Below are 23009 nucleotides of genomic sequence, written 5' to 3' on the forward strand. Positions count from 1 at the left end.
TTAAAAACCTTGAAATGGAGACATTCTTTCTTATCTCGTACTTATGAAGACAAGCATCCCTTTGGAATCTCACATTCAGATTAAACAACAATAGAAAGGAAATATAGTCATATAATAGCATAAAATGACATGAATAATAATAATAAAATGGTGATTAAATGATAAATTAAATGACAACTACATAAATGACTAATAATTATAAGTTAGTTCATATTAAAACAAAGAAAATAAAACACAACACATATGTATGGTTGCTATCTTATAGTAACACACAGGTTGCAATTGAGAATCCTTAGATCCTTCAAAACTAAAAAAAGACTGGTCATTACAATAAGGTTTTGTTCTACAAAGGTTTTGTTTTTTACAGTTGTGATGCAGTTTGACCATCATTAGTTGGGGAACCTTAACAATGATTAAGCAATGATTTCAGACTGAGCACAGCCAATCCTGTAGTCCAAGGTAGCCGTGACCCAAAGTGATTCAGCATGCTGTAAAGAGGGCCAAAAACCATACTTTATTCCAGTCTTACATAATCCCTCTAACCAGACCATTCACTTGCACAATTTGGTGGAAAGTTTATGATTAAGTGACGGTACTTCCCCCACTACATTTGGGTTTAGGAAGCCAAACATCAATTAGCAATTAAAGCACTGGTATGTTTCAGGCGAAATCAAAGAATGATCTGGTGTGACATCTTTTAGAACAAAATCAGGTCAAAAGGAAGGTGGTTTGGAGTTTGTTTTAAAGCAACACCAAGGAACTTTTCCTCTGCGGTCGCCCTACAGGTTGGAAGCGGAATTGTCCATTACCGCTGTCGTAAATAATTTAGCGTACCGCAGCTGCTGTCACACACACACTCGCTGTTTACAGCACTGGCTTTGAAATGAACGATGTCCACAGACAAGGTAGCGTATGTTGCATGATTTTATGAAAGTATGATGTATTGCGACATCAGAAACGAAGAAAAACTAAAAAATGACTATTGTAACGCTTGACGTAAAGCAAGCCAAATTTTTCTTATGTCTCATTAGAACTACAGAAACGCGACCCGATCTGGCAAACTTACATACTGTGGTTATAGCAGATATAGCGAGCGTTGTCTTGTGGTGCAAGCGAGCGGCGTCTTGTGGTACCATCTCAAAGAGGCAAAAAATCTCTTTCTCGGACCTTTACCATGATTGCTCCCTGCTGGTGGAATGGTCTGCCTAACTCAACCAGAGTTGCTGAGTCCGTAGCCATTTTTTAAGAAATTGCTGAAGACGTATCTTTTTCGGCAGCACTTGATCAAGTAATACTAACATTTTCTCCTCTATTCTATCTTAAAAAAAAAAAAAAAAACTACGTTGGATTGAACTGCGAAGGGTCACTGTCCTACTGCTAGTTTAATTGCTTCTATTGTTCTCATTTGTAAGTCGCTTTGGATAAAAGCGTCTGCTAAATGAATAAATGTAAAATGTAAATGTATAGGGCCGCAAAGCAGAGGTAGAAGTGCCTTTCATTACGACTTGATGAACCGCTGAATTTTGGAAACATTATTTTAAGGTAAAAAAACCTTCCTTAGTGTTGTTTTAAGGAGTTTGAAACAGTTTGCCAAAGTAAACTTTACTAAAAAAGTGTGGGTTATGTAATAGATTGGCGTGGCTCTGGGCCTCCGCCTCCTTTAATGAGGACATCTTCTCCAGTTCAGGCCCCGTTTACACGTGGCTATTTTGAAAAACGGAGACATTTCCCTTAGTTTGTGCCCTTCGTTTACACGCAAACTGAGAATTCGCCTCTGAGTGGAGATTCTGGAAAACTTTGTTTGCATGTAAACTGAGAAAAACTGAGTTTTAGGCAGCCGACGTCACAGTATGTGACTATTTTCGGGATTCTGATTACACTGCCACCTACAGGTTTGGCATGCTCTTGACGGCATATACACGGGTTCGTGTAAACGAACACTTTTCTGAAAACTGACAGGTGTGCACTATGTTATTTAAAAAAAAACAGAGAGGGTGAAATGTCCATTTATGAAAATAGCTGTCCATGTGTAAACGTAGCCTAATTTTTTCTGAACACAAATGAAGATATTTTAAAGAATGTCGGAAACCAAATAATTGATGGGCCCTATTGACTTCCATAGTAATTTATTTTCCATACTATAGAAGTCAATGGGGTCAATTGTTCAGTTTACCCAACATCAACTGTGTGGTTACCCATATTCTTCAAAATATCTTCTTTTGTGTTCAGCAGTTTCAAACCTGTATAAATTACAGGTTTGAAACAACATGAGGGTGAGTAAATGATGACATAATTTTAATTGTTGAGTGAACTATCCCTTTTAAAACCCAGTTTCTGTTTTATACTGACACATTTAATGTTAATTGATCACATTGACACCCTCATTACAAACCTCTTTTTCTATACCCGAAACAAAAATATTATGTCTCCTAAAAAGCAGAATGAGAGTGAAAGTAAATCACATCTGCGTTTATTTAAACGTGAGTAAGGGATGTCTGTCTGCTACACAAGCCTCTCTTTTAGTGTCTCTAATTAACCTTTCGTCAAACACTAACACTGCACTCCACAGCTTTACTGCTTCTCACTTTAATTAGTGGCTTTTCTGGCCATTGAGGAAAGAGCAGCTACTCGTGGTGAGGTGGCTGAGACAGTGGTCGAAGCTCTGGGGTGGAACATCTGACGTTACCCATGGGAAAACTGGAGAGATCAAAGCACGCTCAGTTTAAGTTTCACCGGGCTTCGGAGAATCGAGGCTGCCGTCTAGACAGCAAACATCTCAGCCTGTGGTGATGTCTTGTTTAGGCTTAGATAAATGATTCATGCGACGCATAATCCTGCTATATTCCACGTTTTTGTGTGACCTTGTTTCGACCGCGGTGCAACCCACACTTTATTAAAAAGCTTTAGGTTTAAAAGGCATTGTAACCTAATATCATAGTGGGACTATTGAACTGTTTGAATTGTGTAAAGTCAAAAGAGTAACACTAAATTAATGAACAAGTAGACAGTAGACAGTATAGTCAAGATACAGCTACTTTTTTTTCCTCCATCATAAATGTCTCAGAGCGGCAGAAGAAACTCAATAAACGCTGTCATGTTCTCTTGTGTTCGGATGCTTCTGGGATTAATTAAACCAACATTTAAGATGCTGTGATGCGACTGGTCCGCTGGTTAGTCCAGTTATCCAATCACATCCACTTTTCAGGGCGTTTTTTTGTTGCGGATTGAGGGATTTATTCGACAAATGTATTTCCTTCATAGTTTATGCGCATGTCTTCTTAGCAGCCATATTACCCTGTAGCCCAAGACTGGTTGCCCACTGAAGCTAAGCAGGGCTGAGCCTGGTTAGTACCTGGATGGGAGACTCCTGGGAAATCCAGGTTGCTGCTGGAAGAGGTGTTAGTGAGGCCAGCAGGGGGCGCTCACCCTGTGGTCTGTGCGGGTCCTAACGCCCCAGTGTAGTGATGGGGACACTACTGTCAAAGAGCGCCATCCTTCGGATGAGACGTTAAACCGAGGTCCTGACTCTCTGTGGTCACAAAAAAATCCTAGGATGTCTTTCGAAAGAGTAGGGGTGTAACCCCGGCATCCTGGCCAAAATATGCCCAGTGGCCTCTGTCCATCATGGCCTCCTAATCATCCTCATACATATACTAATTGGCTTCATCACTGTCTCCTCTCCACCAGTAAGCTGGTGTGTGGTGGGCGTTCTGGCGCAATATGGCTGCCGTCGCATCTTCCAGGTGGATGCTGCACATTGGTGGTGGTTGAGGAGATTTCCCCTTCTGTGTAAAGTGCTTTGAGTGCCGAGAAAAGCGCTATATAAATGTAATGAATTATTATTATTATTGAGCGCATACATTTTTTTATGCACGTTTTCAAAAATGTATGCACACCTTGGGGTTTCCATCCAGCGTTTTTTTTATGCGATATCCTAAAATGCGCATACAAATAGGTTGATGTAAACATAGCTGTTGTGGAAATAAATATAATTTTTTTCTTTTAGGTCAGAATTCATCTTATTTTATTATGTGTATCTATATAATTCAACATTTATGAAGAATCTTTTTAAGACGTAAAAATCAAACACTTCATTACATTTGTACACTTGCTAGTTGCGATGTATGCTTGCATTTAAATATATTTATGTAAATGTTGTACTTTTTTGCCATTCTAAACTTAAATTCCTCTAATGATGCAGTAGCGTTATAAATTTAGGGAGAGTTAATATCACAGGGTTACAATAAATGCATTTTTTGTAGTGCTGGGCAACGATTAATCGCATCCAAAATCAAAGTTTGAGTTTCCATAATATATGTGTGTGTACTGTGGATAATTATTTTGTATATATAAATACACACTCGTGCATGTATATATTTAAGAAAAATGTGTTATTTATATATAACATATTTGTATTTATATATAATATAAATTATATATAAATCTATACACAGTATATATATGCAAACATTTCTTAAATATATACAAGCATGTGTGTGTATTTATATATACAAAATAATTATCCACTGTACACACACATATATTATGGAAACTCAAACTTTTATTTTGCATCGCGATTAATCGCTGCCCAGCACAAATTTTTTGTTATCCCTGCATGGTTAATTCTTATTTTATGGATTAATGTGCCTGTCATTTGCCCCTCCTCGTCCTTCTGGATACATAATTTCCCATCAGTCCCCATAGAGGGGCATTTCATTGGTGTCCCGTTCTTTTAGACCTGCTTCTGGCAATCACACCGGCAGTTCTGTTTTTACGAGTCACTTGGCATAATGGGAAGAATGAAGCATTGACAATAGAGAGGTAGGAGGGGGTTTGTTTTGGCATTGCTGACCAGGAAACTGCCGGGAAGTGTGTCGGCCAGAGAGATTTTGGGAACAACAGGAGGACACCAATGCCTGGGTAAAGTGTTAAAGGGATAGTTCACACACAAATGAAAATTCGGTCACCATTTACTCAAGTTGTTCCAAACCTGTATGAATTTCTTGTTACATGTACTTACCATAGTAATAACAGTAAATTGTGCATAATTACATGCAACTAACGCTCAACCAAACCCTAATCCGACCCTAACCCTATAGTAAGTACATAGTTGCTTAATATTACTCCGTACTTAAATATATAATTACACTGTAAGAATGACACCTTAAAATAAAGTGTAACCGAATTTTCTTCTTCTGCTGAACACAAAAGAAGATATTTTGAATACTGTTGGGTGAACAGACAGTTGACGGAAGTCATTGATTTTTTCTTTCTTGTTGAATTTAAGAAAAATTTAAGTATTTGAACTGTAATCAGCAGATTTGCATTTGTGGTGTGTCATTCACTTCTTTACTCTGACTGATGAGTAGATATATATGTTCACACCACAGCTGTGGCCCAAATAATTGTTTTATTAATTTTTTGACATGCTTTCTGAATGACACTGAACAGCTAAAATCACTCTGAATCTCAGATCTTCTGTTCCGATCTTAACCACTCTCATTAGCTGTGTTTCCATCCAAAGTCGTGAATTTAACTTGTGCTCAAAATTAGAAAATTGCATAAATATTCCAAATATTTTGAATACTGTTGGGCGAACAGACAGTTGATGGCAGTCATTGATTTTTTTTCTTGTTGAATTCTATGGAAGTCAATGTCAGCTTGAGGGTGAGAAAAGTTATTACAGAAATTTTATTTTTGTGTGAACTATCCTTTAAATGTACAGCCCATCTTTTTCTTTTGTTCTTTTTACTTCAGTGACGGTTGCTTCTGGTATAATTATGGAGATTGCGCTGTTTTATTGCTGTATCTGTACAGCCTTGTTTTGATTTGCCCAAGTTGCAGAGAACTAACTAAGTCTATTGCTGGAACAAGGCCTGGACCCTGGAGACATCTGATTTACAACCAAGATTAGGTTGTAAAGAGCAAATTATCTGAAATACCTACCAGAAAAAGAAAAAAAACTGAAGGAATTCCAACTGGTGAAAAAACAGAGTTCACACAAGACGTACTTTGTATTACACTTAGTCTTAAGACACCGCCATATCAACTGGCCTGGCAAACTCTTCCACTGACAGTCAGATTTATATATGTATAATTTAAATTCTTTATTTTTTTTATGGTAGCTTCTCCAGCCTCTTAAATTTGCCTATCTGGAATATCCTAAACATTTTGTAGCACTCTGTCCGGAGTGACCTGTGTAATCTCAGCCCTTTCAATCCTCCAGCCCTGTTTGCTTCCAGGTCTCCGACACACCAGGAATCCTGCTTTGAACTGCAGTTTGAAGTGTTCATACAAAGTAATGATTGTGAATATCAGCATTTTAGCCCGCACCTGAACCATGAGTGTATGCCGGGAAATACCCTCATCTGCCATAAATCCAGACATATGCGGGAGTGTGAAGGCATCTCGGCAGCATTTGCTGACTTTAAGTGCATTTATCCTCTGCAGCTCTCACAGAAAAACCGGTTAGAGACACACACAAAAAATAAAAAGGGTTCACTTGCTGAACTAACAAAGCACTTTTTTAGATTCAGTGTAGTTTATTCTCACTTGAGATCTGCACTTCATGGTGAGGTCAGACAAAACAATAAGGTGGTGTAAAGCAGTAAAGCCAAACAAATGATCTCCACTTTGTCATGTTAAAGCAGTTGAACTGGATATGTTAATTCCTCGTTCTTGCTTCAACCCATCCTGAACTCTTGTTATCAAATTATGCAGCTTTTAAACTGCTCTTACTTCCCCCAAACCCCCCCAAAAAAAAAAAATCTTGCAACTTTAATTTAATAAATGAGTTAAAAAACATAGATTTTGAAGAGAGAGTCTCCAGAATATCATAGCGACTTAAATAAAACATACAGAAACTTCTCAGAATAATACCCTAATGACCACAAAGCAACAGTGTTGCCAATTTAGCAACTTTGTCACTAGATTAACGTTGTTTCTTCACCATTTTAGCGGCTTTTTTTTTTTATAAAGTGAATTTTTGTGTTGCTGGTTAACATGTATTTAGTCACTATATCATACTGATGTCTGACAGGAAATATGTAAGTGAGAACATCTTTATTAGACATCTTTATTGGACAAAAATGACAATAAATCGGTAATAAGGTTCTAAACCTAACCGTAACCCCTGTAGTTACCGTATATTACCCAGTATTGTCTTTGCTAAGTACACTGTAAGCAAGTACACGTACTGTGCAACCAAAAGTTCTTGTCAATATGAACTATTCTCTGTCATGGGAAAGGAAATGCTGAATGGAAGGCCCTATGGTGGATGCAGTAAAAATAATTGTAATAGAATCTGCTGAAGGATCACCTCATCTCCCGTTACACAACAATGATGCCGGGTGACCGTATTCAGGGGCAGGAGAACCTGGGCACTTTGTGGACCACCACTTCCTCTTCCTTCCTGTTCAAGCAAATCCCAACGTTTACGCTGCTATTACTGGCAAAGCCATTGACAGATATGGGATTGTGTGTGTGTGTGTGTGTGTGTGTGTGTGTGTGTGTGTGTGTGTGTGTGTGTGTGTGTGTGTGTGTGTGTGTGTGTGTGTGTGTGTGTGTGTGTGTGTGTGTGTGTGTGTGTGTTTGTGTGTGTGTGTGTGTGTGTGTGTGTGTGTGTGTGTGTGTGTGTGTGTGTGTGTGTGTGTGTGTGTGTGTGTGTGTGTGTGTGTGTGTGTGTGTGTGATTTATGAGGACACAAATTTGTATAATGACGTGTATTACACTGGTATTACAACTTAAACATGGTTTATAAGGATATTTCATGAGTCCTCGTAATTCAAATAGCTTTAAAAAACATTAAAAAAAAAATATGTTTTATTAAAAATTTTAAAATGCAGAATGTTTCCTGTTTAAGGATAGGGGCAGTGTGTGTGTGTGTGTGTGTGTGTGTGTGTGTGTGTGTGTGTGTGTGTGTGTGTGTGTGTGATGGGCAGGTTTAGGGATAGGTGCTGTGTGTGTGTGTTTGTGTGTGTGTGTGTGTGTGTGTGTGTGGTTTGTTTTAGGAGTGTTTATTTGTATAATAATTAGATATGAATGGTAAGGTCAAGCAAATTTTTTTCCACTTGGGAAATTCTCTTGTTTCTTGTTTTCTGTGCGGTCAGATGCATATTACTTGCACTTTGTTTGGGAAAAACATATTTCCGTAGAGTTTCAATGCCTATTTTGTACTCATTTTATGAGACGTGTCTTTTTTTAAAATAAAGCATCATGTTCATGTGAAGAGAACATTCTGGACCTCGTCAGCCAAGTCCGCTTTAACACATGACAAAATCAATTTAGTGTGATCTTAAACTTGGCACTCTTTAGACACTCTTCATGAGGAAAACTGAACACTTGCCCACACTCAAATTAGACGCTAGCTCAGATTAATTTAATACTCAAAATATTTTTTCCTGTTTTTAATTTGCTGCTCAAGTTTGTTGCTATTTACTGGGGCCGATTGCCAGAGGCGCTTCAAATGATATTAAGGTGCTTAAATATTAGCAGTACCCTAAATAATTATCTCTGAATTTCAGATGACAGCTCTTCTTATAAAGAGAGACAGAAACAAGTATTAAAGAGTTCAACCTCAAGACCTTATGTTACATTTGCTCCCTTTTTACAGATTTTCCCTTTTTGTCCCCATTTCTATTTGCAAAAATGTGAAAAGCTATAAGCTCATGGCAGAAGACATCAGTCTTCCCAACACAGAAAGTCCTCTTGAGGTTTATCAACACATGTTCTTATCACAACATTTAATTAGTTCACCAACAGATTTAGTTGACTGATGTATTATTATGCAGCAAGCCACTGTCAGAGGGGTGTGTGTGTGTGTGTGTGTGTGTGTGTGTGTGTGTGTGTGTGTGTGTGTGTGTGTGTGTGTGTGTGTGTGAGAGAGAGAGAGAGAGAGAGAGAGAGTGTGTGTGGGGGGAGGTTTACTCTGAAGGTTAGGAGGACTGGGTGTGTGTGTGTGTATGTGCGTGGGAGGTTTACTCTGAAGGTGAAGAGGGGTGTGTGTGTTTGTGTGCAATGAGAGTGAGAGTGTGCAAGTGTGAAAGTGTGAGTGAGAGTGAGAGTGTGTGTGTGCGTGTGTGTGAGGTTTACTCTTAAGGTAAGGAGGACTGTATGTGTGTGGGTGTGTGTGTGTGTGTGTGTGTGTGTGTGTGTGTGTGTGTGTGTGTGTGTGTGTGTGTGTGTGTGTGCGTGCGTGCGTGCGTGTGTGTGAGAGAGAGCGAGAGTGTGTGTGGGGGGGAGGTTTACTCTGAAGGTTAGGAGGACTGGGTGTGTGTATGCGTGTATGTGCGTGGGAGGTTTACTCTGAAGGTGAAGAGGGGTCTGTGTGTGTATGTGTGTTTGTGTGCGAGTGAGAGTGAGAGTGTGTGCAAGTGTGAGTGAGAGTGTGCTCGAGTGAGAGTGTGTGTGTGCGTGTGTGTGAGGTTTACTCTGAAGGTAAGGAGGACTGTGTGTGTGTGTGTGCGTGCGTGCGCGAGTGAGTGTGTGTGTATTTATGTGTGTGTATCATGTGTGTGTGTGTGTGTGTGTGTGTGTGTGCGTGCGTGCGCGAGTGAGTGTGCGTGTATTTATGTGTGTGTATTATGTGCGTGCGTGCGTGCGTGTGTTTGTGAGTGTGTGTGTTTGTGAGTGTGTGTGTTTGTGAGTGTGTGTGTGTGTGTGTGTGTGTGTGTGTGTGTGCGTGCGTGCGTGTGTGTGTGTGAGGAGGGCTGGGTGTGTCTCTCAGGCGTTACTGAACCCGGAGGCGTCACACCCACGACACATCAGCCTTGGCCCAGCACTGACAGATCAAGCTACAGGAACACACACTCCCCTCTTAAAATACTCCCAGTGTGGCCACATAGTAACAGTCAAACAAAAAGACTTTATATTAACAGATGAAATATTCATTGCTTATACTATTCATTATATATATATATATATATATATATATATATATATATATATATATATATATATATATACATATATACATACATATTACATTATACGATTTTCTATTTCTGTCAGTGTTCCCCAGTGCATTGAACTCTGTGTAGCAAAGCGTTAAGCTAGATTGTTATTCAGAATAACTGAATTTGTAAGAGACTAATTTTAAGTCAATTAAAGTGAATTTTTACGTATCTGTAAAAGACACTTATACATGACCTCAGCTAACCTCCAGAACATTGATGTTGTAATTATAGAATAATATTACTCGTAATTGGAAAAAAAGGCTGTTGTTCAAGTAACGTAAGAGACTGACGCTGTTTGCATTGTTTATTCTACACTATATGTACACTATAATACATATATATAGTCATATATATATATATATATATATATATATATATATATCTACACTGTAGTAATACTAATAATAATGATAAAAATGATTTATGATATGATAATTTATGAAAAAACATAACATACATGATACTAAACATTAATTGAACAAGATGTAACATAAAATCCCAATGAACATATTCGAATATGGATACAAAAGGAGTTTAAATTGAAATGAACAACCATCCAATGTGAGCTTTCTCCCTGTAAATTATAAAATGGCTTATTTTTCAATTCCAAAAAAGTAATTTAGTTTGTAATTTCCCATTCGATCTATTTTTTTTTTTTATCATATAGAGTAAGGGAACTTAAAGTTAACCAGTTATCACTAGCATTTTTACCATTAAAATTGCCATGATAATATGTTTCAAGATTATGCAGTTGGTTCTACTTCCAGGTAGAGAGTCATTCATTGAAAATGAATCATTTTAAACACCTTTTGTCTCCAGCATGTGGTCAGTGTGCCATTTTTGTGTAATGATGAGATGTTACAGAATGAAGTGTGTGTTGAAAGATGGCTTTGTCCTCTCTGAGGAAGAAGTGGTTTCCAGGCAGACAGGACTTGGAGTGACTCAGAAAGAGAGTAAATATTGCATCACTGTACCTGCGTAGGCCTTTTGTTTTATTGGCCGTATTACCGGTTTGCGACAGACTTGTGTCTGGACGGTATTGTCTGGGGAGCGTGAAGTGACAGAGACTCTCCAGGGGCGCTGGGTATAAGTTTAAACACAGTTCCTCTGACACTGCACATTCTTCACATCCCCCTTTCCTTCGGTTTCTTCTTCTTCCTCAGCTCTCCTCAGGCTGTTCATTGCTTCATCCTAAAACATACCTAAACAATATCCAACTTGTTTTCCGTCGCCCACTCATTACGGGAATCCTGTTGTTGCTGGTAACCGTAGCCGGCCCGGGACGATGAGGTCATGCTGGTGTAAGCGTCTTTCCTCTCTCTCTCTCCCGGCAGAAAGGATGAGCCCTTCCCTCTCTCTCTCCAACACAATGCCATCTTTCTCCTCGCTCAGATTGATCTATGGAGAGACAGACAGACAGAGGTCGGACTCAGAGACCAGTCAACTCTTCTGACCAGCACATTCTCTCTTTCATGTTGACGTGGCATGCAAATAGCTCTGACTTTTGACCCTTTTTGATCGCGAAACAGAGAGAGCTTAAAATAGAGCAATGACTGATAAAAGTGGCTAATGGAGGTGCTTGTGTGTGTGTGAACCACTGTGGTTATGTCATCATCTGCTGGCTCATACCGTTTCTGGCATGAGTTTAGCTGCCGAATGCCTCAGATGTTTTCTGGGGTCATTTATTCTCAGTATTTGTGAGAAATAGTCATATGAGAGGTTTGTTTCACACAACTGTCATGCTTCTCATATGAAGTGATGTCATTCTCGGTTGCTTCAAAACACAATGCTGTGGCAAAGGCAAAACGCTCTGGTTTTAGTGTGCTACTCTGATCATACCAGCTCAATGTTCCCATTTGTGGAAAAATATCTTGAATTTTGTAATTTTTTCATTTATGGGTATGATTCTGAAATGATTTTTGCAAATTCAGAATAATTTTATTAGTTTCACAATGAGATTCATTTAGTGATTATTTCAATGATTCTGTATTTTTTTAAGTATAGGGGTGGGCAATAACCAATGAGTAATTTTATTTCCTGTTAAAAATGCATATTATGATTTTTTTATTTTTTTTATTTTTTGGAAATAATGTTGTCATTGTCATGGTAAGGGTTTAACTTTAGATGCCAATTCTTAATAGCCTTTTTTGATACACAAAGAGCTAATACACATCAGAAAAAAACTATGACCAACTAAAACTAAAACTAAAAACTAAAAAACTGAAAATCCTACACAATTATTAAAGTAAAAAGTGCTTACATTTTTTCAGAAAGGTCAGTGTAACTAGAGCTAGTAGTATTCAAGTAAAACATATATATTTTACATTAGATTATTTAAAATTAGAATTAAAGCTGCACAGTCTTCACTGGATCTTTATTAAAGCTACAAAAGCTATTCATTTAACAGCAGTGAGTGATTCTCTCTTTTTATTTTGTAGTTTCATTAACATTAAGGACATACTGTATTTGGCTGCTGTCACTTTATAACCTTATTCACGCTTACGATCTTATGTTTATTATTATTATTATTTGTGAAGGTTTTCCCTGTAAACAGCAGTTGTAACATGCCTCAGTTCTGTAGATGTCCTCCAGTTCTCCAAGTCTGTACTTTGGTAAAATTTTAGTGAATGTAGTGAAATAAATAATAATAATAATAATATGTTTATTTTATATAGCGCCTTTCTGAAGACTCAAGGTCGCTTTACAATAAATTACAAAAACACATGACATAAAAACATGACATAGAAACTGTAAAGGTACATGTAGAATCAGAACATAGAGTCCGGGGTCGGGGAAACAAGTGACAAAAAGATATGTTTTAATGTGGGGTTTGAAGTCATGTAGTGATGAGAGATTACGGATGTGTTGTGGGATGCAGTTCCAGAGAGTTGGGGCAGCGGTGCAAAATGCCCTTCCAAATTGAAAGTGAAAAGAAATTCACAGCAGTGCACATTTTGCAAATGAAAAGTCATTGTGGCTGCAAAGCACCCATCTAAATTTTAAAAATGACAAATGAGACCTTTATGGTCTTGTAGACTTTAAAGATGTACGCTAACAAAGGCCAAAACGACGTTCTCACAATTACTGTGTCATAAATCGAATACTTCCATATAGGGCTGCATAACGATTAATCGCAACTAATCGTTTGCAGAATAAAAGTTTTGTTTACATCATATATGTGTGTGTACTGTGTAAAATAATTATGTATTTATAAATACACACACATGCATGTATATATTTAAAAAATATTGACATGTTTATATACATTTTTATATTTAAATATAATTTATATTATATATAATTATAAATATTTCATATATAAATAGATTTTTTTCTTAAAATTATACATGCATGTTTGTGTATTTATATATACATAATTATTTTACACAGTACACACACATATATGATGTAAACAAAAACGTTTATTCTGCAAACGATTAGTTGCGATTAATCGTTACGCAGCCCTACTTCCATACATAGTATGTATCAGAATTTCATTCATACTACCCGCATTCATACTATATAAAGAGCATACTTATTTAATGGTCGCAAACTGAATTTAAATATAGTACCTAATTAGACAGTATGTGATTTTGGACGCAGCTCTGGTGTTCAGTGTACAGTGTTACTAAAGAGTAATAATAAGTAAGAATAACATATTTAGGCTTAAATCACTTTGTAACAAATGTTCCTATTAATCTCAAAATGAATAAAGTCCTTGTAAATCTGAATCAAACTAATTGTATCTGAATTGCATAGCTGGTTTATCTTAACTTTACCATAGCAGATATCCACCCTGTATTATTGTGATGAATAATGGCCACCTCAGAAATGTTTCTCACACATGTCTTACTCCCTACCAACGGGAGTGATGATGCTGGGCAATGATGTCATCTCACTTTTAAAGTAAGACTTAAGACATTATCCAGAAAACCACTCCTCATGTGTGGAAACGTTGACTTTCTCATGACCCCTAATCCTGTAAAGAGTTTGAAACACTGTAACAGTGGAACACTTTTAGGGTGTTTTCAGGTCGTTCTCAACCACGCTGGGAAAGATAAACGTTTAGCCCGTAACTCAATACAACATCGGGAAGTCTTCCTTAAACTCAATAGTCAATATTGTATCAGTGACACGCATATTATTCAGTGAATATCCTGATTTGATTTATCAGGATATTTATCAGTATCACGAACCTGAATGCAAGTTGATTATTGGTTAACATTATTAAATATTACTCCAAGGTGATGCAGAAAAAGAAAGTTCACTGGTTTTACTTTCTGATTATCACATTTTTTTTGCACAAAAAATACCATTTTGATTTCATATTTTCACATGTTTGAATAGTTTTGTTTTATTTTATGTTTTATATATATATATGTGTGTGTGTGTATGTAATCTTTTTTTATCTTTCCGTATTGCCTAAAATGGGGCACATGCTTGAATAAGTGTATTTTATATTGCCTATTTGAGTACCACTGTGTTACAGCATGTGTACTAACAGTTTACCATTACTGAAAAGGGAAGAAAAAAATGACAATTTCGCGATAACTTTTCAATTATTCCGCCGTTTTGAAAATCGTATCTAAATAATTGGGTTTCTTATTTATCTGTGAATGGATTGCTCTGCAACTTTCTTTCCCCGATCATCAAACCCGGTCACAGCTGAAGAGCTCATCTCTTATCTGTCCTTTCCCCTTTCCCCCCCCTCGTTTCCATCAACTACGAGAATTCGTTTTGATTTGATCCCAGAAATGTAACAAGCTCAGCTGTACGCTGTGGGTCGTGCTGTTAATGAGTTGTGTAATGTGTGCCTGAATGGACAGACGGCGTGCTCTGTCCCCTCTCTTCTCTTCTGCTCGTACGTGACTCAGTCAGGCTCGTAGATGGAGGGATTCACGGGAGCGATGAAAATCAAGCCTAAATTGCATTGCCGTTATTTAAAAATCCAAGACAGCGTGTGACAAACTCATTTGAACGCAGCCTGTGTTTGTTTGTGCCTCGCGATGACAGCAATACTTATTTGTATTAACCCTTGACAAGGAGCCGTTCTGTAGCGAGGTACATGCTTGCAAAAATTAACATTCTGCTTTTTATTTTCAGTCAGTGTCACTAAAATTTAATTTCAACTTATGTACGTATCGCGCATCAGCGAGCAATCGGGCCTCGGAGACAGAACTGGCTGTTGGGTAGAATTAGGCCAGTGAAAAGAATGGTGGAACACTTCGTGAAAAGGTGGCAATTTGGTTTTTGCCCCCTCGCTCTGAATTTGCATACCTGTGCACTGCTCCAGTCAGGGAAGCTCATGCAAATTGGGATCACCTATGCAAATGAGGTCAGCCTGTAGGAGGAGAGGAGGAAAGGCAAGTAGAGCGTGTTGGCATGCAGGCCTTTTCCCGCTCACGCAGCCCGCAAGAACACGGCAATGCAAACTCTGTGATGGGCATACACCCACTCAACTCACTTCTTTCCCTAATAGCAGAGTGTTTGCTGTAAGAGAGACTGGAAATAGCCTGCTGTTGGTTTGCCGTCTGAACCTTCAAAAATCGAGTTTTCTCACCAAACCATTGTTACCAGCATGCATTAAACATATGGCACAGACTCAAGGTCTTGTGCTGTCTTATCTGAAAACTGTGCAAGAACAGTGTTTCCTCCTTTTTAGTGCCTTCATTTCCCTTGCTTTGAGGCACATTGTTAGAATGCCTCGGTACGAAACGGAGCTGGAATCCTTCGTCTTTTTGGCGTCTGGACTTGGGATACGTAGAATCTGGAGATGAAAGCGACCTCGCTGGTGCAGGATATCCTGTGGTGTTGCCATGTGCCTTAAGATTGTTGGGAGGGGGTTGCAAAAGGGTGGAAACCACCACATCAAGTTGACATTGTGACACTAAAGAGTGAAAAGACCCAGGCTCAGCACATTAGAAACTACCACCTGCATTTAGTTGCCGCATTCTTTTGTTTTCTCCTTATCTCTTAAAGTTATTTTGCAGTCTAAGCAGACAGTCTGTATTTGATGTCTGTTCCATATAAAACACCCTTGCATCATATCTGTCTCACACTGAGTCATTCAATGATGATTTTTGATAACTTCATGACTCATGAAGCTAGTTTAAGGTTCTAGTAACCTGTTGTACTCTGAGAGTATAACTCTGTTATATGCCATTCGCATTGCACTTGTATTCGGGTTATTTCCCTCAGGAGTATTCTGAACTGCTGGTTTAAAGTCACCATGAAATCAAAATGAACAATTCTTATTTTTTATGGAATGTTAGAGTTTTTATTATAAACTATTTATCCGTGCACATTGTTATTTTTTTTTTAAAGTAAAAAAAAATCATAAAAATTATTGTCACCCTTCATATTTTCCTAATTGGAGAAGCTATTTCACTCATACTGTATATACTTTACAATAGGAAAGACGCTTTCCCTTAAATGCATTAAATGCATGAATGTTCCAGCATTACATTTACGGGTCTTTATACCATGGTCTGGGTGAATACTCGATTCTGATTGGCTGCAGGGTGTCCGTTAAAAAGTGATAGAGGACACCTAAATAAACCGTCAGGCGTAACCAAGGAAACCAAGTTATTGTTTGTAACTTGTAACTTTAGATTTCGATTGTAAAACTAATTAAAATATAAACTAATGTTTTAAAAATGTGTTGTTTGGCAAGTGACCATGGTATAAGCGGGTTAATGCCCTTCGAGGTGTCCAATGTCAGGTTTTAATGGACTTCGGCGGAGGCAACCGTCCTCCGCTGCGCGTCGGCCGGTTCACACCTCGCCGTCGTCCATTAAAACCTGACAATGGACACCTCGTCGGGCATTAACCCTTACTTAGCGACCCGGTTCTATATCTAACATGGATGGATCTCTAACTGCCACAATAGTATAAAACTCTCCTGATCTTTTAACAACAATTGCAAAATAATAAAATAAAGTATATTTTATTTCCTTTTAAAACTTTGAAGTGTTAACTTTGAGAAGAAGATTTTTTACCATCATCACTGTCATCGTCAGATCTAATTTCTTCAGTACATCCAGCATATGACTCGTATTGCTCATATTCGCCTTCTCAAACATTCTCAAAACTATAATTTTTTTACTTCTTCACAATCAATATTTTCACAATCAAGTGACAGTGACACTTATATTTGAATGAGTCATCAGAGATTAAATTATTATTGCGCAGAAAAAATATACTTACACTGTTACAAACATCGGGTCACCAGTGACCCCAAAAACATAATTAGAAAACAGACTTTTTTTAATTTTTTTTTATTTTTTTATATTTGTCATAATTAATAAATTGAGGAATACTAAGAAGGTCGATGTCTAACTTAAAAAATGAATGAGGGGAAGAGTAGTGACTGACGTTCCGGGTCAATAAAGACCTGAGAGATGCGCTTAAAGGGTTAAGCAATGGTCTGTAAGTGGTGTTGCAATCCAGTGACCTCAACCAATGTCACGCGGTGGGGTGGGACTAGCTTTATGAACCATGGCAGATGGGGAAATATCTGCGAAACCTTTTTAAGAAACAGTCTTTATTTCCATTTGGAGGCACAGAAAACTCACAATGTAACTTTTGTCAATGTCACAAAGTAACAATGTCACAAAATAATCATGAATTAAAATGAACCCTATTTTCATTCGTAATTCACATACTCTGAAACAACTTTCCTATTCTGTACTTAACTATCCCACTTACTGTAAGTTTCAACCAATGGTGTCGACGGAGCTTTATGTTTGCATCCATTCAGATATTATACAATCTAAATAACACCTTCAAAGTTCAAACTTCAACTCTTAACCCGATTTTTTATTTTTTTTTATTGCCATAATGCAACAAATTTCACTCTGAAATATACCATATTACAGAAATAAAATGAGTTGCAAATGCCCTTTCTTGTTAACTTTTAACAAGCTATTAATATTCACTTTTTAGCTTTGTGCACACAGAAAACTTTAAAAGTTGACTGAAAAGTGCTAGATGTTTCTGTTTCCCCGTCTACACTTGTTTTGTGTGATAAAATGCTGACTCCCACTCTCTTTCTTTGGTTTTGTCTCCTCTGGCAGCACTTGGTGTCGTGGGATGCGGGTAAACCGGAGTGTCTCCTGCAGCTGGTGAAAGAGCTGTTACAGCAGTACCATCAGTACCAGTGCCAGCGGCTGCGCGACAGTTCCCGTCTGCTCTTCGAGTACGACAGCCTGCTGGACGACCCTAACTATGGACGCAGTATGGAGATCTACGCCGGACGCAAGAACAGCTGGGTAACCGTCCTACATCACCTCATAGATTTACATCAACACACTAGCCCAATGTTTCATCCATTCATGCATACATTCTTCAAACTGGGGGATTCTGGAGCCTATCCCGGCATCTCGGGCCAAAGGCAAGGAACAAATCACCCTGGACAGATTGCCAGTCCATGTGATAAACATAATGCCAAATTAAACAAAAATATATAGATCATATTTCAGTATAGACAATTGTATTGATTGTAGTGGTTTAATAGGACTCATCCAGTCATATTTATGTATTGAGTCCTGTTACATAATGTTATACTGATATCAGACTTATTTATTTGTTTTGAACATCATTTTTTGCATCTATCAAATTCCAAATATATATATATATATATATATATATATATATATATATATATATATATATATATATATATATATACCAAAGCATATACTTGGAAGCATATATATATATAAAGCATATTCTTGGAAGCATATATATAAAGCATATACTTGGAGCACTGAATCGCTTGGCTTCACTTTAGTTAAACTGACCTCCTCCTAATGAAATTTCCTGAACTAATTGACTGAAGTGGTAATAATTCTCTGCTTCATTTCCTTCTAATTGTAAAGTCCACCTTTGCAATTCTGTAATTAACAGTGCTAAGTTTTTAATTATCTGACACTTACAGTGCTACTTCAGAGTTCTCTTATTACATGGATATACTTCACAGTGGTGACTGGTAATCGTTCATCCATTTAGGGTTTGAACCGACAACCTTATGTGTGTGTTGTGCTGTTAAAAGCACAGACTACGGCGAGGGCCTCAATGATGCACACACTGGGCAGTGGGGTCTTGGTGAAGAGCAAAGCAAATTGCACAACGGGTCAAAAACGAACACACACTCCCTCACAAATGGACACACAGAGGGTTCCGTAATATGGTCGTGTTTTTGGGAAGAGTGCTGTGTGTTGGCTATGGGCGTGAGTGTGTTGCTTCATGGGCTTCAATCTTTAAAGGGATGTGGTGAACTGTGGTCTGTGGGATAACAGACTGTGATTAGGAAACATTTGTGTAATCCTCATCTTAAAATTATGTAACCCAAGTTAGGTAGATTATATGAATGTAAACAAGGAGTCATGCTGCGAATTACATTCGAAAGTGAATGTGACTATGGCCTACTTACTTTAGAGAGCATTTGATGAGAATTTGAAGTGAACAGTCTGTAGGGAGCAGGGCATTACTCTCTCACACGTGTTGCCTAATGTACTTCACATCCATTTTAAATTGAATCAAAATTGTACCTTGACAATAGTGGCTTGACCAATGCATCATCAGCTCAGTATTTGATAACATAGCAGGAAAATTATTGTTTATAGCTTTAGCTGATAGCCTTTGGTAGGGACAGATTACAGTAGGTTCCCTGGAGCACCAGCTGCTATGAGGACACCCACCCAACCACCCCGAAACACACACACCACCTTGAAAGGGACATACAAATCAATGAAACGTGTCGCTGAAGAGAATATTTCTGTAGTCATACAATAGCTTTGTGTGACAAATAGACATTCAAGCCAATATTCACTGAAAAACTTGAAATCTGCCCTTCACAAATCAGACTGATGTGGTTCTTGTCACTGACTCAATGATACATCTGGAGGTGGAGATGCAGATTAGCAGTGAATACTGATTTAAATGTTTACTTTTGAATCTTATGACTTTAGAAAAGCTGGGCCCAGTAGACTAGGAAAGTATATAGTTGCATCCCAAATGACGCACTATACACTGTGCACTCGTACACTATCGTTGATAGTGCACAGAGTGCACTGTGTATTCAACCTTGAATGTATGAATTTGATATGGTTATTTTGCCATTCAACATGCAGTCTGTTAGCCCCTCCCCCTCTGCTACACATTTAAATCTGGGACAGTTGAGTGCATGAAGTGTCCAACATTCCACACTTTGTTTTTTCAGTTATTAAAGGATTAGTTCACTTTTAAAAAAACTTTTGCTAATAATTTACTCACCCCCATGTCATCCAAGATGTCCATGTCTTTCTTTCTTCAGTCGAAAAGAAATTAAGGTTTTTGATGAAAACATTTCTCCATATAATAGACTTCAATGGACCCCAAACGGTTCAAGGTCCAAATGACAGTGTCAGTGCCGCTTCAAAGGGCTTTAAACGACACCAGACGATGAATAAGGGTATTATCTAGCGAAACGTTCGGTCATTTCAGAAATAAATAAAAAAGTTAAGTTTTATAGAAAGACCTTAAAGAAAGAAAGACATGGACATCTTGGATGACATGGGGGTGAGTAAATTATTAGCAAAGTTTTTTTTTTTTTTAAGTGACCTAATCCTTTAAGTGCATCATCTGGATATTTAAAGTGCACTTTTTCTATTTGGAATTTTTAGTGTGAATGCATTACTCACACAATGCATTGAATGCATTACTTACACAAATGGGGATGCACCTTATGTCTTCCATCCATCCATCAATTTTCCAAGCCGCTTGTCCTATGTAGAGTTGCAGTCTATTCCAGCATCATGGAGTGGACGAATGGCCAGTCCATCGAAAGGCTAACACAACTGTATGGATGTCTTTTATGCGGCTTTTACATCATTATGAAGCTTGAAAGCCTCAGTCCCCATTCATTTTAATATGATGGAAAAGAGCAATCAATGCGATTTTTCTGTATTTCTGATATTTTGTTTTTTTATCCCATAAATATAGTCAAATGGGTTTGGGACAAGTTGACAATGAGAAAATAATGACAGAATTTTCATTCTGGGTAAATGGTTCCTATAACAAGTTGGTTTGTGTGTGTGTGTGTGTGTGTGTGTGTGTGTGTGTGTGTGTGTGTGTGTGTGTGTGTGTGTGTGTGTGTGTGTGTGTGTGTGTGTGTGTGTGTGTGTGTGTGTGTGTGTGTGTGTGTGTGTGTGTGTGTGTGTGTGTGTGTGTGTGTGTGTGTGTGTGTGTGTGTGTGTGTGTGTGTGTGTGTGTGTGTGTTCACTATTTGATGCTCTTTATGTGTGTGCTTTTTTCTTCTTCTAGACGGGGGAGTTTTCTGCTCGATTCCTTCTCAAACTCCCTGTGGATTTTAGCAACATTCCCATCTATCTTCTCAAGGTAAGTCACATCCATCAATACTCACTCTCTGAAAGCACACAAGCCCCTGTATGTTTGATTTGTTTGGAGGAAGGATGTTTATCAATGCATAAAAATGTCTCCACCAAACGTTGCATTAGAAAAAAAAGTGCATGTAAGAATAGGTCGCTCATTTCTCTGCTCTTGTTTGTGCGTGTGTGTGTAGGCTGCGAGTTGACTAATCAGCAGCCTGTCACTCCCAATCAACTCTGAGCTGTGTTGTGTCTGCAGGCCCTCTCTCTCTCTCTCTCTCTCTCTCTCTCTCTCTCTCTCTCTCTCTCTCTCTCTCTCTCTCTCTCTCTCTCGCTCGCCTCTCCTTCCAGTCACCCCGTGTCTTGCCCTCCCTCCCCATGGTTTTTTCTTCTCTATTTGCCCGTCTCTGCCGCACTAGCATGTGTATGTTTGTGTATGTTAGTGGGCATGTGTGTGTGAGAGGGCGTGTACGGCCTCGGGAGGCCTTTGCTCTATGGCCTTTCCCAGTCTGAGCCATGTTTGTCCTCCCCAAGAGAGCTGAAATGATGGTAAACATACGGAAAACAGCAGCCTTCATCAGCATCACCGTCTCACCATTCAGTCCCTCAGCAGTACACTACACTCACGCATAGACATGCACAGTTCACTCCCAGTGGACCATACTGCACTGAAACTCACTTGAGCTACAGGTCAGCCTCCTTCTGTAAGGTCACAGGGGTCATTATTCCCGGCTAATTTGTTGTGAAGCTTGAAATATCAAGACCCAGATATATGATATGAAATCAAAGTGCATTATTGTAGCTTTTCATCTGGCTCAAAGAAGTGCTGTATGAGAACTTATGTTGCGGTGTACTATTTCATTTACATTTAACATTTATGCATTTGCCAGACGCTTTTATCCAAAGTGACTTGCATTGCATTCAAGGTATACAGTTTATCAGTTCATGCATTCCCCGGGAATCGAACACATGACCTTGTCGTGCTGCTTGAGCTACAGAAATGCTCAAATATCTCTCACCGAATTCTCAAATATTTTCTCACCACTAGCATTATACTGCAAAAATATGTCAGGCCTCTTAAACAGATTTCAGTTACATTTGGTTTCCAGTTTTCTGTGAAACTGTTGTCTTGATATTAGCAGGTCCAAATATGTTATGCTCATTATGTAGAGATTTTTATTTTTTTAACGATCATTAGTCAGAGAGTAAATTTGTGCTGGAAAATGTTTCCCTGCCTACATATACAATGTCCAACTATGATTATAATGTCTTATTAAATGAGGGTATATATTAGATACACATATATACATATACATCTATATATATATATATAAATATTCAGTATGAACACCTTGTGGTCTCCATAATGTAAGATCCCCGGTTTTATCAGTGCCTTGGTTTAAGCTGTCTTCCACAGAAGACACAACTTGTAGTCATGATTTGTCATAGATGGCTTCATGCACTGACCATTTTCCACAGAAACAATTCACATCCAGATGTACCTCTGTAAGAGGCGCTTGTGGAGTGTACATCTGTACAATGGAAAGTTTTTTTTTTTAAATCATCACCTAAATTTGCTAGCCTGGCTCCGCCCTCCTACGTGCTTCCGCTCAATTTTCATTTTCCTTCAGAACTACGTCTGGGATTGTGGTGTATTCTTGGGTTTTCTCCAATCAATTTTTTACCG

At 38.2% G+C, this 23009-nt stretch overlaps 1 protein-coding gene across 2 annotated transcripts in view; it reads left to right on the forward strand.

Moving 5' to 3' along the window:
* The window catches only part of babam2 (BRISC and BRCA1 A complex member 2), a 102645-nt gene that overhangs the window by 26284 nt on the left and 53352 nt on the right, over window positions 1-23009 (forward strand). For both annotated transcript variants that reach the window (XM_079632325.1, XM_079632326.1), the window contains 2 exons: window positions 18029-18223; window positions 21258-21332. In XM_079632325.1, the coding sequence (XP_079488451.1) occupies window positions 18029-18223; window positions 21258-21332 (270 nt within the window). The remainder of the gene's footprint in view (window positions 1-18028; window positions 18224-21257; window positions 21333-23009) is intronic.

The sequence above is a fragment of the Phoxinus phoxinus genome, assembly GCF_949152265.1.
Source record: "Phoxinus phoxinus genome assembly, chromosome: 13".
Lineage (NCBI taxonomy): Eukaryota > Metazoa > Chordata > Actinopteri > Cypriniformes > Leuciscidae > Phoxinus > Phoxinus phoxinus.